This window comes from Petromyzon marinus, chromosome 69, assembly GCF_048934315.1.
Source record: "Petromyzon marinus isolate PM22_M1 ecotype Great Lakes invasive population chromosome 69, UKy_Petmar_22M1.pri1.0, whole genome shotgun sequence".
NCBI lineage: Eukaryota > Metazoa > Chordata > Hyperoartia > Petromyzontiformes > Petromyzontidae > Petromyzon > Petromyzon marinus.
The window spans coordinates 974,617-988,514 of record NC_133735.1 but is presented as its reverse complement, the minus strand read 5'-3'; the positions used below and the strand labels follow the sequence as shown (position 1 = coordinate 988,514).

At 43.5% G+C, this 13,898-nt stretch overlaps 1 protein-coding gene across 3 annotated transcripts in view; it reads right to left on the bottom strand.

The window, feature by feature from the left end:
* LOC116957020 (sialate O-acetylesterase-like) overlaps positions 1-13,898 on the bottom strand; it is a 40,609-nt gene that overhangs the window by 23,840 nt on the left and 2,871 nt on the right. For 2 of the 3 annotated variants that reach the window (XM_076054962.1, XM_032978930.2), the window contains 5 exons: positions 12,756-12,824; positions 10,473-10,579; positions 9,943-10,134; positions 7,278-7,468; positions 1,882-2,020 (listed from right to left, as the gene is read on the bottom strand). In XM_076054962.1, the coding sequence (XP_075911077.1) occupies positions 1,882-2,020; positions 7,278-7,468; positions 9,943-10,134; positions 10,473-10,579; positions 12,756-12,796 (670 nt within the window). In that variant the 5' untranslated portion in view covers positions 12,797-12,824. Of the gene's footprint in view, positions 1-1,881; positions 2,021-7,277; positions 7,469-9,942; positions 10,135-10,472; positions 10,580-12,755; positions 12,840-13,898 lie in introns of all 3 variants that reach the window. The other variant, XM_032978932.2, reaches the window with a different exon arrangement.

The following is a 13,898-nucleotide window of genomic DNA, read 5'->3' as shown; positions in this document are numbered from 1 at the left end:
GTGGCTTACCAAGAATCCATAAAGAAGGTACACCACTCCGTCCTATCGTCTACACCATTGAATCACACACATACAAACTGGCCCAATTTCTGTCTGAGACCTTGCTTCCATTCACTGGCAAGACCACCTCAGCTGTACTTAATTCAGCTCATTCGGTTTCTCTTATTAAAGATATCTCACTATCTCCAGGTGATTTGCTTGTAAGTTTCGATGTGGTCTCTCTTTTCACAAAAGTTCCTGTGTCTGACACCATTCAAATCATTGAAGATTTGGTCCAACAAGGACTGAATGCTGATGTACCAACCCTGGTGAGACACTGTCTTACCAACACTTACTTCACCTGGAATGATACATTCTACAAACAAGATGAAGGTACCCCAATGGGTTCACCCTTATCGGCAGTGGTAGCCAATATTTTCATGGAAAACTTTGAGACAGATGCCATCCAGACATCCACCCTACATCCTTCCTTGTGGAAGAGATATGTAGATGACACGTTCGTCATATGGCCACGTGGTCCGCTAGCACTGAACCAATTTTTAAAGCACATAAATTCCAAACACCCAGCCATCAAATTCACCATGTAAGTGGAAAAGGATGGCAAGTTACCCTTCTTGGATATTTTAATCGAAAAGTAACCAGATGGCTCATTGGGACACTCTGTCTACAGGAAAGCCACCCACACGGATGCCTATCTAAAACCTGACTCCCACCACCATCCAGCCCAGAATAATTATCTCATCAAATCCCTACACCATAGGGCCCGTTGCATCTCCGACCAGCACCACCTAGCCAGTGACCTGGAGCACATACACCAAGCCCTCAAGATTATTGGATATTCGGACCGCACAATCCACAAAGCTGTCATCCCAACCGTGGGGAAAAGAACATCTGAACACCCCACAAAACCATCACCTTGCCATACATAGCAGTGGTCACCAAAAATATTTACAAAATCATGAACAAAAAACAAAATCCAGGTTCGATTCAACACAGTACGTAACATTCGTGATCTGATCCCATCTGTTAAGGATGTGATCCCTGACATGCAATACCCCCGTGTCTACAAAGTTAGTTGTGTCTGCGGCAGTAGTTACATTGGGGAAACTAAACGACATGTCTCAGACCGTGTTCCTGAACACAAGGCGGATCTGAAACACGGCAGGACCAATACCTTGGCCGTGGCTGATCATTGTGTTAACGCTGTGGGCTCACACAATATTGATTTTTCCAAGACGAAGGAACTCTGCAAACCCACTGGCCATCATCGAAGGTTTGTTCATGCAGCCATACAAATATATAAACATAACAATTTCAACCGAGAAGATGGGTACATATTGAGCAATCATTAGAAGGACGTGATTAACCAGGTAAAGTCTTAATTTGCTATGATGTTTCCATCCTCTCTATCGATGTTAACTAATTCTCTGAGTTTTATTACTCGGTTGGATGTCTTTGTATTGACAGGCTGGGTGTCCACTGCCCCAGCTTCTGTGGTTGGACCATCTCTAGCTCCACCCACCTACCTTGATGCACCCATCTCAGGCCTATATTGACCTTGTTTCAGCAGCTGTCTCTCTTTCATCTGAAAACGATTGCTTGTGTTGCAGTCGAAACGTCATGATCTATTATTTTCTATTCACGTGACTTGACCGAAGACCCAAAGAGTATAGATATGTACAAGTTTACTGCCTGTTCCACTGAGTGAACATGGACACGTTTCTTCGTCAGCTGAAGGCTATAATCGCTGCAGTTTCCTGTATTAAATCTCAATACAATACTGGTGCCAGATATCAATATAATTAAAATCTTGCCACACATATGCTCATTCCTGGACTGTCTGTGTCAAACTCCGAGAGGTGATAAATTATGAACACGTACCGGCTGTGGGGAGACTCCAGGGGAGTGCGACTGATGAGAAGTCGTCCAGGGGCTGGAGCGATGTATTTAAGGAGACAGCAAACAGTCGGACGAGAGGAAAGTTGACGGCTTGAGCCAGCTCCCAACTCGCGTTCACCACCTGTATATGGGAACACGCAGGCATAGACACGGGAAGAACAGATACAGAGAACCAGAGTTAGATTCTAGCTCGCGTTTAGTCCTGAGTGACCTAGTGACACAGAGACATGGGGACATATAGACACAGTGGAACAGGGGCACGGGAGGCATGTGAAGACTAGACACAGGGACCACAGGACATGGAGGCACGGGTACATGGACACACACAGACCCAGAGACGTGGGGAAATCGATACGCAGAGATACACTGGGTCACAGAGACCTAGAGACATAGATGCATAGAGATAAAGGGACGCTGAGACACAAAAAACACGGGGACACGGTTACAGGAACAATAAACATGGGACAATGAGACAGGAGATACTGGGACACGGATTCATGCCGACACAGAGACATGGGGACACGGATAGAGATAGACACTGGAAGAATAGACACTGAGACATAAAGATTTAGAGACCCAGAGTTAGGGTCAATGTCGTGTTTGCTACCTAGTGACACTGAGTCATGGAGACAGAGAGGAACATGTATATGAAGACACGTGAAAATGGACACGGATACAAAGGGACGTATGGGTAAACAGACATGGGAAGAATAATATGGGGAAAAAAGGACTCAGAGACACAGGGACAGGGAAACACGGGGACATAGAGTAACAGAGGCATAGTGCAAAGAAACATGAAGACACGGGGACACAGAGATATGGAGACACTGACACATGGGGACACAAACATGTAAAGAATAGACGTGAGATTAAGGGACATTGAGACAGAAAGACATGGAAACATAGGGACACCGAGACATGGGGTGTTGTGTGTGATTGTGCTGTGTATGCTACATTTTATTGGAGATGATTAGAGACATCCGCTGTATTAACCAGGGTGGCCTGCTGGATTAGAACCATGAACCTCTGCAACAAGCACCACCAACGTGTCCAGTCTGTAATGCCTGAAAAATGTGTGTAGCCACCTTGAAGTCGCCACCTTACAAATAATATGCAATGGCATATTGGATGCCCTGGTCCAAAATGTTACCGCTGCTCTGGTGGAATGGGTCATCAACGCCACTGGATGTTCCTTCTCGGCCTTTCGAGGTTGCGTTTACCCTGACTGAGTTCCCATACAAGACAAAGAGCTACTACGACCCTCGGCAGCCCACTGTCCAATAGACACAGGCCGGCGGGCTGGCAAAGTGCAACCGATGCTGGTCTATCAGGCCTGGACACCACCACCAGGGAACCCACCTTGACTCCGAGGAAGTGTGTGTAAATGGCAGAAATATCTGAAAGGCATAGTTTTATGGACGCTTCCACTCGCAAACACTACCTAGAGATGATTGGCAATAGCTTGTATGCCACACAACAGTGGGTCTTAACTGGCCTTGATGCACCAGCAGGAGAACTCCCTCCAGTGGCTGGCATAAACTTTGTCCGTGGAGGCTCTGCTTTACTTAAAAATGAGGTTCTGCACCTGCTCTGAAACGCCCAGTTTCTTGAACGTCATCCTTTAAATGTAGTCAACAGAAAACGCCTGGCATCTGGAAAATGCGTCTTGCCTCTATCATTAGTGAGCGAAACTTGGAAGAACCTTGGCGATTTACTATCGCTACAGCTATTATATTGTCACAGCAAATGCCAATTCATGTCTGTTGGACCTAGTTAGACACTGATCGAGAATGCCATGAAATGGGTACCATTTACATAGTAGAGCCCACTGAAGTGGCCTCATGTGAAGTTTTGTCTAGGAAACCATCTCTGTGGTGGAGTCCATGTGTGCTAGAATGACCAGGATGTTCCTTGCCCTGATCACCAGAATGTCTTGCAGCTAGCTCTCAAAACTGTTGGCTAAATAGAAACACCTTTTGTTCAGAAGTCGTATCTGATCCTGGTATTTCCAGATGTTCAAAGTAAGGTGTTAGAGTTGCTGATTTGTTTGATGGACACTTTTCCAGGTAAACTACCAAACGTTGGTCCTCGAGGATTCGAATATCTACATCGGTTTCTACTAGAGTTTGGGACTTAATTATGCTCTGATCATAAGGTCCTTCACATAGGGATAAAATGCGAATATATATCTCTCTCAATTGTTTGCAAAACCAAAAAATAACTGGGAGACAGACCGAGAGGAAAATCATTCCTGGGTCAACCAAGGCTGTAAACCCCAGGAAAGAAGCTCACAAGACCGATGCGTGCCAAACTGTTGATGGTGGAAAAATTCCAGTTTTGGGTATGTGGGCAGATATTTCCGAAAACCCAGTGCAACCAAGAATAATTAATAGCCCACAGGGACCTACACAAGTAAGGATGCTCGGGGACACTGAATGCACTGGAGTCGTGGTAAAACAAGCAATTGTGGCTAACTCCCAATTAACGGGTACATACCGTGTCTGTATGTTAATGGATGGGACAGCACGCCCCTGTTCAATAGACAAGATTGATTTGATGTCCCCTTACTTTTCAGGAGTAGTTAATACCATGTGTATGGAGGAACATCTGTATAAAGTCATGGTAGGTAATAGCCCAGGTGCGACAAAACTAGAAAGGGTATAAAGGCATGATAGAGTAAGGGATCAATCAGAGCTCACGCCGTTACAATGAGAGCAGGCAGAGGACGTGACGAACAAACCATCAAGCAATTACGGATTGGCTTGTACCATAATTTGGCTGTCGCCTGATGAAGCTAGTTGTAATTACTTGCGAAACGTCGTACTCGGATTGTAAATGTTGTGGCTTGGCTCTCCAACACACCGGTGTGCTGTACAAGTAACGAATTGGCATGTTCTGTTTTACGTGACAACCCTTACTAATTGGCTGTGTTCGGTGGTGACGGGTTTAATGACACATTTATATATTTACGTGATCTAACCCAAAAAAAACATGTATTATGGATGATATTGGTCGTAAAAGCCTACGTGTTACACTTAGTAAGATATTACCGGAAATGTATTCCAAGATTAGCTGAAATTGCCAAACATCTGACCAATATGACAGCTAATTGTCAACCAAACCAATTGGAATGGAAGGAGGATGCCAGTATAGCCTTTGAAACATTGAGAGGAGGTCTCACTGGAGACAACATTCTGAAATTGCCCGATTAAGGGAAAACCTTCATGTTGCATAGAGATGCGTCGGACACACGTTTGCGAACTGATCTGCTGCTGCAGGAGAATAATGGTGACAATTTTCCGTGATGTACGCCAGTCGGAAATTGTTACCAAGGGAGACACGGTACTCAACTATTGAGAAAGAGTGCTTGGCATTGGTGTGGGGGTCCATACGTTTTGGATGTACCTATATAGCAGCGAGTTCATATTGGAAACAGATCACAAGCCCTTCATTTTCCTTAACAGCACAAATTGAAAATAACCGAGTGATTTGATGGGCATTGTCTATGGCATCTTCTTTGGTTCTTTCGGTAAAGTCACGTAGAATGATAATAAAATAATAAATTGATAAAATGTATTATTTTATTTTAAAATGTATTATTTTATTTTATCAATTTATTATTTTATTATCATTCTACGTGACTTTACCGAAAGAACCAAAGAAGATGAATCATTGCAGTCCCGAAAGCTTTAAATCGAAATTGTCTATGGCAGTGTGTATTACGGTGTATAGTCGTGTAATGTAGAAAAAAGTTTAGTTGGAGGCATATCAATATAATGCATAATGTTAGAGCTTACATTGGGCTGTGTATACGATATTATAAAATGTAGTTTAGATTGGAAAGTATAATATTGTAATGTATAGTAGTCTAGTTTATAGCGTAGTTGTAACGAAACACAAGACAAAGCAGCGCATCGTGGCTGTTTCTCTCTCTCCCCCCTCCTCCGTTCCGAGCATAGATGGACTCGTCCGTCTGAACAAAGCTCGTCGCTTTCCGTGGTGCTAACGTTGAGGAAAAAAGAAACTGCCACTTTTTTCGATGTAGAATTGTAATGTATAACGACTTATTGTTAGTAGCTCAGCTGATTGGAGAGTAATTTGAGTTTATTGATCATATTGATGTAATTTATATTTTAGGTTTTTTTTTATCAGTTTACTATATGGTATTCATTATATAGTGTAGTGTATACCCAGTTACTTTATGTTAATAGTTCAACTTATTGAAGAATATATTGAGTACATTTATTATATTGATGTAGTTTATATTTAGTTATTTCAAATCGGCTTATTGTATGATAGGTGGGTAGTTGCAGTTATTTAGCGTCAATATACTAAATACCTCTGTTGATATGTAAACTCTGACTTACACATAGCTACTTCCGTGACAAGTTGCATGCTAATCCCTCATAGTAACATCATGCTAATCTCCCAGTTACATGATCATTTCTGACTATCACATCTATCACATTAACACAGCTACTTCAATGCAAAATTCTTCTGGTGATATGTAAACTCCTTTGTCAAGGCGCTCTGCTCCTCCCACCCAGCTTAAAATACGCTGCTAAGCTTAGCAGTGTTCATTGGAGCGCTGTCTTCCCGACAGTTCTGTTTCTTCACCTGAGGAAGGCTACTTGTGTTGTGGCCGAAACGTCGTGAGAATTTTATTTTATAATATGTTTGTTTTATTATTTTATTATTTCCCTTCTACGTGACTTTACTGAAAGAACCAAGAAGAAGTGCTTATGAGCCATTTGGTAATGGTGTTTAAACAACATTATTGTATAGACGTACAGTTTCTTGATTGTTTGAGGCTGTAGATGTCATAAATTTATAACCCTTACATAGGATCGCTGTGGCCTTAGCTGCAACTAATCCCGAAGTGCAGAAATAATTGTATGTACACTAGACCCCTTCTTAACGACGGTAATTGATTCCACAAAACCGATCGTGAAGTGATTTGGTCGTTAAGTAAGTTGACGTTTCCACTTCAAAGCACAGCAGACACTGAATGTAAACAATGCCCGATGGCTCATGAATGGACGTCGCTGATTGGCCAAGATCTGGTCAGACCACTTTGTATCTCGCCGATTGACCGAAATTGACATACGCCTGCTCGTCGTAAGCCCGTCGTTAACAGGGGAACGGTCGGTGAACAAACACATTGGGCTCTATAGAAGCCCGTCGTTAAGCGATTAGTCATAACAGGGGTGGTCGTTAAGAGGGGATGTACTTTCTTGAACTTATTTCCCACCATACATAGCCAACCATTCTAATCAGAGGTGTGAGCTTCATGGGTAGGGATGGGGGCTATCTGCAGTGCATTTCGTGGCCAGTGGGGAATTGTTGGCCGGCAAATAGAGGACAAAGAGAAACCTTACCTGCTGTACAGTCATCTGCATGTTGCTCTGCCCCCCACAAAGCCACACTTCTCCGAACCAGATGTCGCGAATCACAACCCTCCCCGCTGCCCTCTCAGTGCCCCTCCACACAGGACTCCACTGGGTGGCACTGAGAGAGAATGGCCCCCCAGCATCCATGGGGTCCAGAGTCATGGACCACGTGTGTGACTCTACACACACAAAGACACACAGACATAGGTACGCCATTTAGCCTTGTAATATTTAGCTCAACTTGTAACGCGCCCCCAATATTCGCTTACGCAGTTAGAGAGAGAATGGCCAAGATGCACGAGGAGCGATAGACAAGCAGGAAGGCAGCCACAGAGTGAGCCGGTGCCAACAATTGCCCAAGCTCTGCAGTCCTCTATATATGGTTGTATTGGCCAACTAATGTGGGAGAAAAATGAAGTACCTGGAGAAACCCCATGCATGCAAGGAGGAAACATTATATCCCATACAAACGGAACAGGTAGCGTCCAAACTTTTGCTAACGCCAACCATCCACAGTGCTGGATTACGGGCATGCATACCCACCACCGCATGACAAACCAGCAAGCCTCAAGATACTTTTTGGGGCAAGTGCTGTTAGCGAGCACCAACACGGTACACGAGGAGGTGGGTGGCCAGCAGCACGCCCAGTTTCTGCCTTTGTCTTCCCAGTGCTGCTGTTTACACACCTAACCAGATACTCATTTGAGGATGAGTCGACCTAGGAAAGTCTTGGTGGGAATTGACCTCGGGTCATCGGGTTTCTGGTGCAATGCACTGCGACAAAACCTTTCCTCATACACTGTCTTCGGGTCTTTGATTCATCGTTGCCCATGTTTAACTTGAGCCTGAAAACACCCCCAGCTTTTCGTTGCCTTCACTTCATGACCCATTTTGCTTTCAATCAACAACCCAGATCACCCGTGCAAAGTGGCAACGCTGTATCATATTTCACGATGTGTTTATTTCTCTCTTGGTTTCATAAATGGGCGGTGCTATTGCGTACATATCATGGGTACTGCTGCCTTGGCGCTTTGTGAAAATGGGTTTACCCTTTGATCAACTAAGATGTTAAATCTAACAACTCTTGTGCGAAAGAACCGTTTGTGAGGAATTTGATTACCCACATTGGTCATCACATTTTCCTCCTGAAAGTAATTGGTTTTTCAAGCCGCCGCCACCATTAATAATTTTCGGATGCAACAATCCGTCCAGCACTGGTACATGAGGTGAATTAGTCACTCCAACTCCTCGGTGAGCATCCTCTTGGACCCATTCTATTTTTGGGTGTGACTGCATTATTACTCTTGACCGTCATTCATTGTCCCTTCTAGCCATGTGCCCTACCCAAGTCCACTTATTTTTCTTGACACCTTTCGTGACCTGTGATTTATAAGCACAGGTTAGACAAAGGCATTACAGAGGCTGCCTCTGGTGTAGGTCAACCAGTTTTAAGGACTGCTTACCAAAGCATGTTTTGCGTGTTGCCACAACAATGTGTGGTTAATGCAGATTTGGCGCTTTGTAATGTGTGTATATTTGGTGTTTTAACACCTTAACACCTCCTGTATTTTTGCTAGAAATCATAACACTTTTTGTCATCTGGATTCTGGCCAAAAGGATCCCGAAAATATGCATACACAAAACTGACATAGGCTAAATAGTTGCTCACTGACACTATTTGCCCCAACAACCAAACATACATAGTGTGTTTCTGTTTCCATTCATTTGTTTAACTGGGTGGCAACTCAAGAGACAAGGTGTCTGAGCGCAGCACCCGAAAAATTGTGTAAGCTTGGTTCAAAATTAAACTTAAACTATAAAAACTATGGAAAAAAATTTTTATTTTACCAGTTAAGGCTCACTGAGCTCTAAGCCATTTTTCAGATAGTGACCTGGCCACAAATTATAGCTAAACTAAATGGCTTATGAGGTCGAAATGTATAAAAGCAAAATTCAGTGATAATATTTATAAATGTGGAGGGGAAAACTGGAGGACCTGGAGAAAAAAAAATTCACGCGAACCACAGGAGAACATGCAAACTGTAAATCAACAGGGATCGGGGTCGGATTCAAACCCATGACCTCCTGCATACCAGGAAAGGCAGATAACATCTTGCCACCATGACGCCCCATCGTGAGACTCCAAGTAAATAAGGGATTCATCGAGACTTTGTCATCCTAAAGTTAGGATATATTCGAGGGTTGGTCAGGACCACTCGTGAGTCAATTTGTAACCGATAATAATTATAGCTCAACCACGACCAGCTTTAGCGCACCAAATAATAATGTCATGCCGGCAATGTTGCATGGGGATTTTCTCCTTAGTGGCTGGTTAGCTGGTGCAGTGCGAGTGACGAAATAACCCTAAGCAGCAACTTTAACGTGAGCGTTATAATCAAACTTTGATTCTCATACCTCCTGTGTCTTACAATTAAATTCCTATAATGACATTGATGACCTTACTACAATCTTCGTCTGATAACAGTATTTTATATACTCAGACCCCAGGGTCAGGGCCCTCCAGCGATGCAAGGATAAAGGAGCAATTGGCTCCGGGCTTGGCACAATCGAGGGCGCCTCAACCGATATGTTTTATGTCACTAATGAATAAGGAGGCCTCGTAAGTTGCAGCATGGTGGAGAGAGAGAGAGACCTTCCGACACGATGCTCCTGTGCTCCTGTAGCAACTCCTTGCTCCTGTTGTAGAGTCCCACGACCACCTTGGCTCCCACGCTCCCAAACCCCCACACGAAGGCACCACGCGGTCCCCTCTGCAGGACCATGTGGTTCCCATAATAGGAGGCCAAGCGGAACGTTTCAACCATGAGCGTGGAGGTAGGTGGGGCTGGGGAGATGCATAGTAACAATAGTTAGTTTATGACGGTTGTGATCCTGCTGGTGATGCTGAGGCTCTGCGGTGATCGTGCTGGTGATAATTCTGACCGTGATAATGAGTGGTTATCATTGTGATGTCGGTGTTTATGGTTGTGGAAATGATTGTGGTGATAATGGTGATTGTGACTGAGGTGGGTGTCGTAGCGGTGGCGGTAGTGTGGAACGCATTGATGGTGGTGGTCGTATTGACGGTAGCAATGAAAGTGGAGATGGAGCTGATGTAATGATCATGGTGGTGGTGATAGTAGAGGGGGTGCTGGCAGATTCATGTTTACGTCAAGCACTCACAGGTGTTGTTAGGAGGTTCACGTATGCGATTCACCACCAAGCACTCCACCATCGCCGCCTCGATCAGCACCACCAGCACCACCAGCAGTACAGGCATATTCTTCCTACTGACGTCAATGCAGGTGGGGGCATAGATTTACAGAGATTTGATGCTGTTTTTCACTTCGTCGTTAATTTCAATATAAATTCCTAGTATCAGCTACCTCATGATTGCTAATAGACATGGGGATTATATAACCGCATGTCTGTGATGTATATAGCTTTGTCTGTTTGACATGTGGCAGCTAAAACCTGAGAAGCGAATAAACACATTTGATTCTGATGGCTTTGTATTGTAGATAATAATTTCACCCATGGTGAGGTACTATCTCTTTTCATTTTGCTAGGAAAGGCCCACTACGCTATATAGCTCTTTTTCAGAATCCACCTGGCCACAAATGATAGTTCAACGAGGTGGCTTATCATATAGACATTTATAGCAGTCAAATACTTGAAACACATGTTGATTCTAAATGTGGAGGGAAAACCCGAAAGACCCCGTGAACATTCCACGAGACTACGGCGAGAGAAACATGCAAACTCTAAATACAGTACAGGCTGTTTGAATTTTTTTTACCCAATTTAAAAGCAGTATATTTCACGATGACAACATGTTACAATTACACTAAAACTTACAAACGGTTTAATGAGTTATCAAGTTTTACTATCCATTTTATAAATGCTCTATGTGCCCTCCACCTGCTGTACGGACAACATCGAGACGATAGTTGAATTCATCCCAAACGCCTCTCAAAGTGTCTCCTTCCACTGAAGTTACCGCTGCCGTGATTCTGTTTTTGAGGTCATCCAGATTAGTCGCTAATGGTGGCACAAAAACACAGTTTTTGATTTATCCCCACAAAAAAAAAGTCGCAGGGTGTGATGACTGGGGATCATTTGGGTCAAGAGTGTAGTGCCAAGTCTTGGCGTCCCGTGAGACCTATCCAACGTTGAGGCAGTGTGTCTTGGGAATGACTTAGGCTAAGGGCTGTTTGTGCGCTGGGAGAGGTATGTAGCAGTAATCATTTGAAACTCTATACCCCGCCCTTACAAGTGGTAAGAGTTTAATTCATGGGCGGTTCGTGGTTGCAGAGATATAGCGATTTTAAATGGGGAACATCTTTTTTTAAAACACCCTGTATACAGGCGTCAGGGTCAGGATCGAACCCACAACCTCCTGTATACCAGGCGAGATAGTTAACATCTCGCCACTGTTGCATTCCAGGGAGTCTTGAGACTCCTGTATGATATTTGAAGCAGAGGTCATGCTGCCACCACCACCCTCACCGGGACAAGCGGATTGAGAAACGAATGAATGAACCTCCAACTCTAACACATGTACACTCACCTTCATGCATGCTCACTTTCACCAACACACACATGTGCACCCATGAAAACACAGACACACACACACATATTCATTCCCAGTGTAATAGTGGGACTCATTACATTATGTGGTAGATCGCTACATTTAACCAAATAGTTATGCGGTTCGGTTTGCAAGTATGAACGAATGTTACAAGTCGGATAGTTGAATATAATCTTATGGCGGTTTGCCCGTAAGTGCGGATGTTCGTAAGTTGGGGACTGCCTGTACTGTCGAAAACATAGTCTTGTGGTTCTGATTCACTTTTATGAAATTAATTAAACCACCAATAATAGCATTTTCTGGCCGTAGGGACAATGTTTATCTGAATATTCAAAAAGCAACTAAGGTACAAACTGTACTTTAATATTTTTGTTGGATATCTTGGAATTCAGTGTTCTGTTGGAATAAGAGGCAAAACTCATGAGGATTCCGAGCATACATTTTAATCCTGTATAAGGACCAAAAAAGACCCACATGCAAAATGTAGCGGTAACTCTGCTCAGCCACCAATTACTAATTTACTTGAAAAAAACTGTTAATGCAGCACACGTTGTATGGAATTGTATTAATTTCCACTGCAGTGGCAATATGCTGGGCACTATTCACGCGGAAATTTGAATTTAGCACAGTAGCATTATTATATTGCTTCGCAACGTTTCTCTACATTTCGATATAAGGGTATCTACCAAGTGCTAAGATACATTTTGGTACAAATAAAATACGTAAAATTATCACGCCTCTAACGTGCAGCACAGTAGACGTATCGGGAATTGGCGTCAAATATGTACAGCTCAACATCCGGCGTTTGTCTTGAGGTGCGCTCGACAGAGCAGTAGGCAGCACATAATGACCTCCTTCGGCGCCGCTCCCCTTACCTGGAGTCGCCGGGATGTTCATGACCTGCCCGTGACGTCATGGCTCCGTGGACTGCAGATTCCACAGAACTGCAAAAGTGGATTCTGGTGTTCACAGCAAGAACATCACTTTTTTGAGTGTAGCAAACAAATTTTATCAATCGGCCTGATTCCCGTGTCTTATCTATGAAGTGCATCCTTGTCTGTCTGTGTGTGTATGCGCCTTCCCCGTAACGCTTTCAACTGACAAACTATTCTTCTTCTGGCTTATTTCGGCAAAGTCGTGCAGAGTGGAGATAAAATAATAAAAAAATAATAACATAATAAAATTCTCACGACGTTTCGGCCACAACACAAGTAGCCTTCCTCAGGTGAAGAAACAGCACTGTCCGGAAGACAGCGCTTGAGTGAACCCTGCCAAGCTTGGCAGCGTCTTTTAAGCTGTGTGGGGGGAACAGAGCGCCTTGACAGAGGAGTTTACATATAAATTAGCATGTAACTGGGGAATTAGCATGATGTTGGTGTGAGGGATTAGCACCATGGAGAGCGACGAGCTTTGTTCAGACGGACGAGTCCATCTATGTTTAGAACGTAGGAGGGGGGGGGGGGGAAGAGGAGGAAACAGCCACGGTGCTCTGCTCTGTCCTGTGTTGCGTTACAACTATGCTATAAACTGGACTACTATACAATACAATGTTATACCTTCCAATATAAACTACATTGTATAATATTGTATCCATAGACAAAACCCCACCCTTGAATTATACAATGCGTTACTATAAACTACCCTATACTTTAGACTATAAAATATTAGACTTGTAGTATTACACTATGTATTATTCTACCACACTGCTGTATATTCACTATACAATTACGGTACTATATATTGCCTAATGAATTATGGTAAACAATACACTGTTATACTATTTATTATTATACAAAATGATATAAACTATACTATTGACTGTCTTCATTCCAACGCTGTCCTCGTGACAGTACGGTCCCTTCACCTGATGAAGGCCACTTGTGTTGTGGCCGAAACGTCGTGATTTTTTGTTGTTTTATTTTTTGACCTACATGACTTTACCGAATAGAACCAAAGAGTATGGATCCTTGCAGTCACGAAAGCTTCAAATCTAGAAGTATGAAAGGTACTAAGAGGCA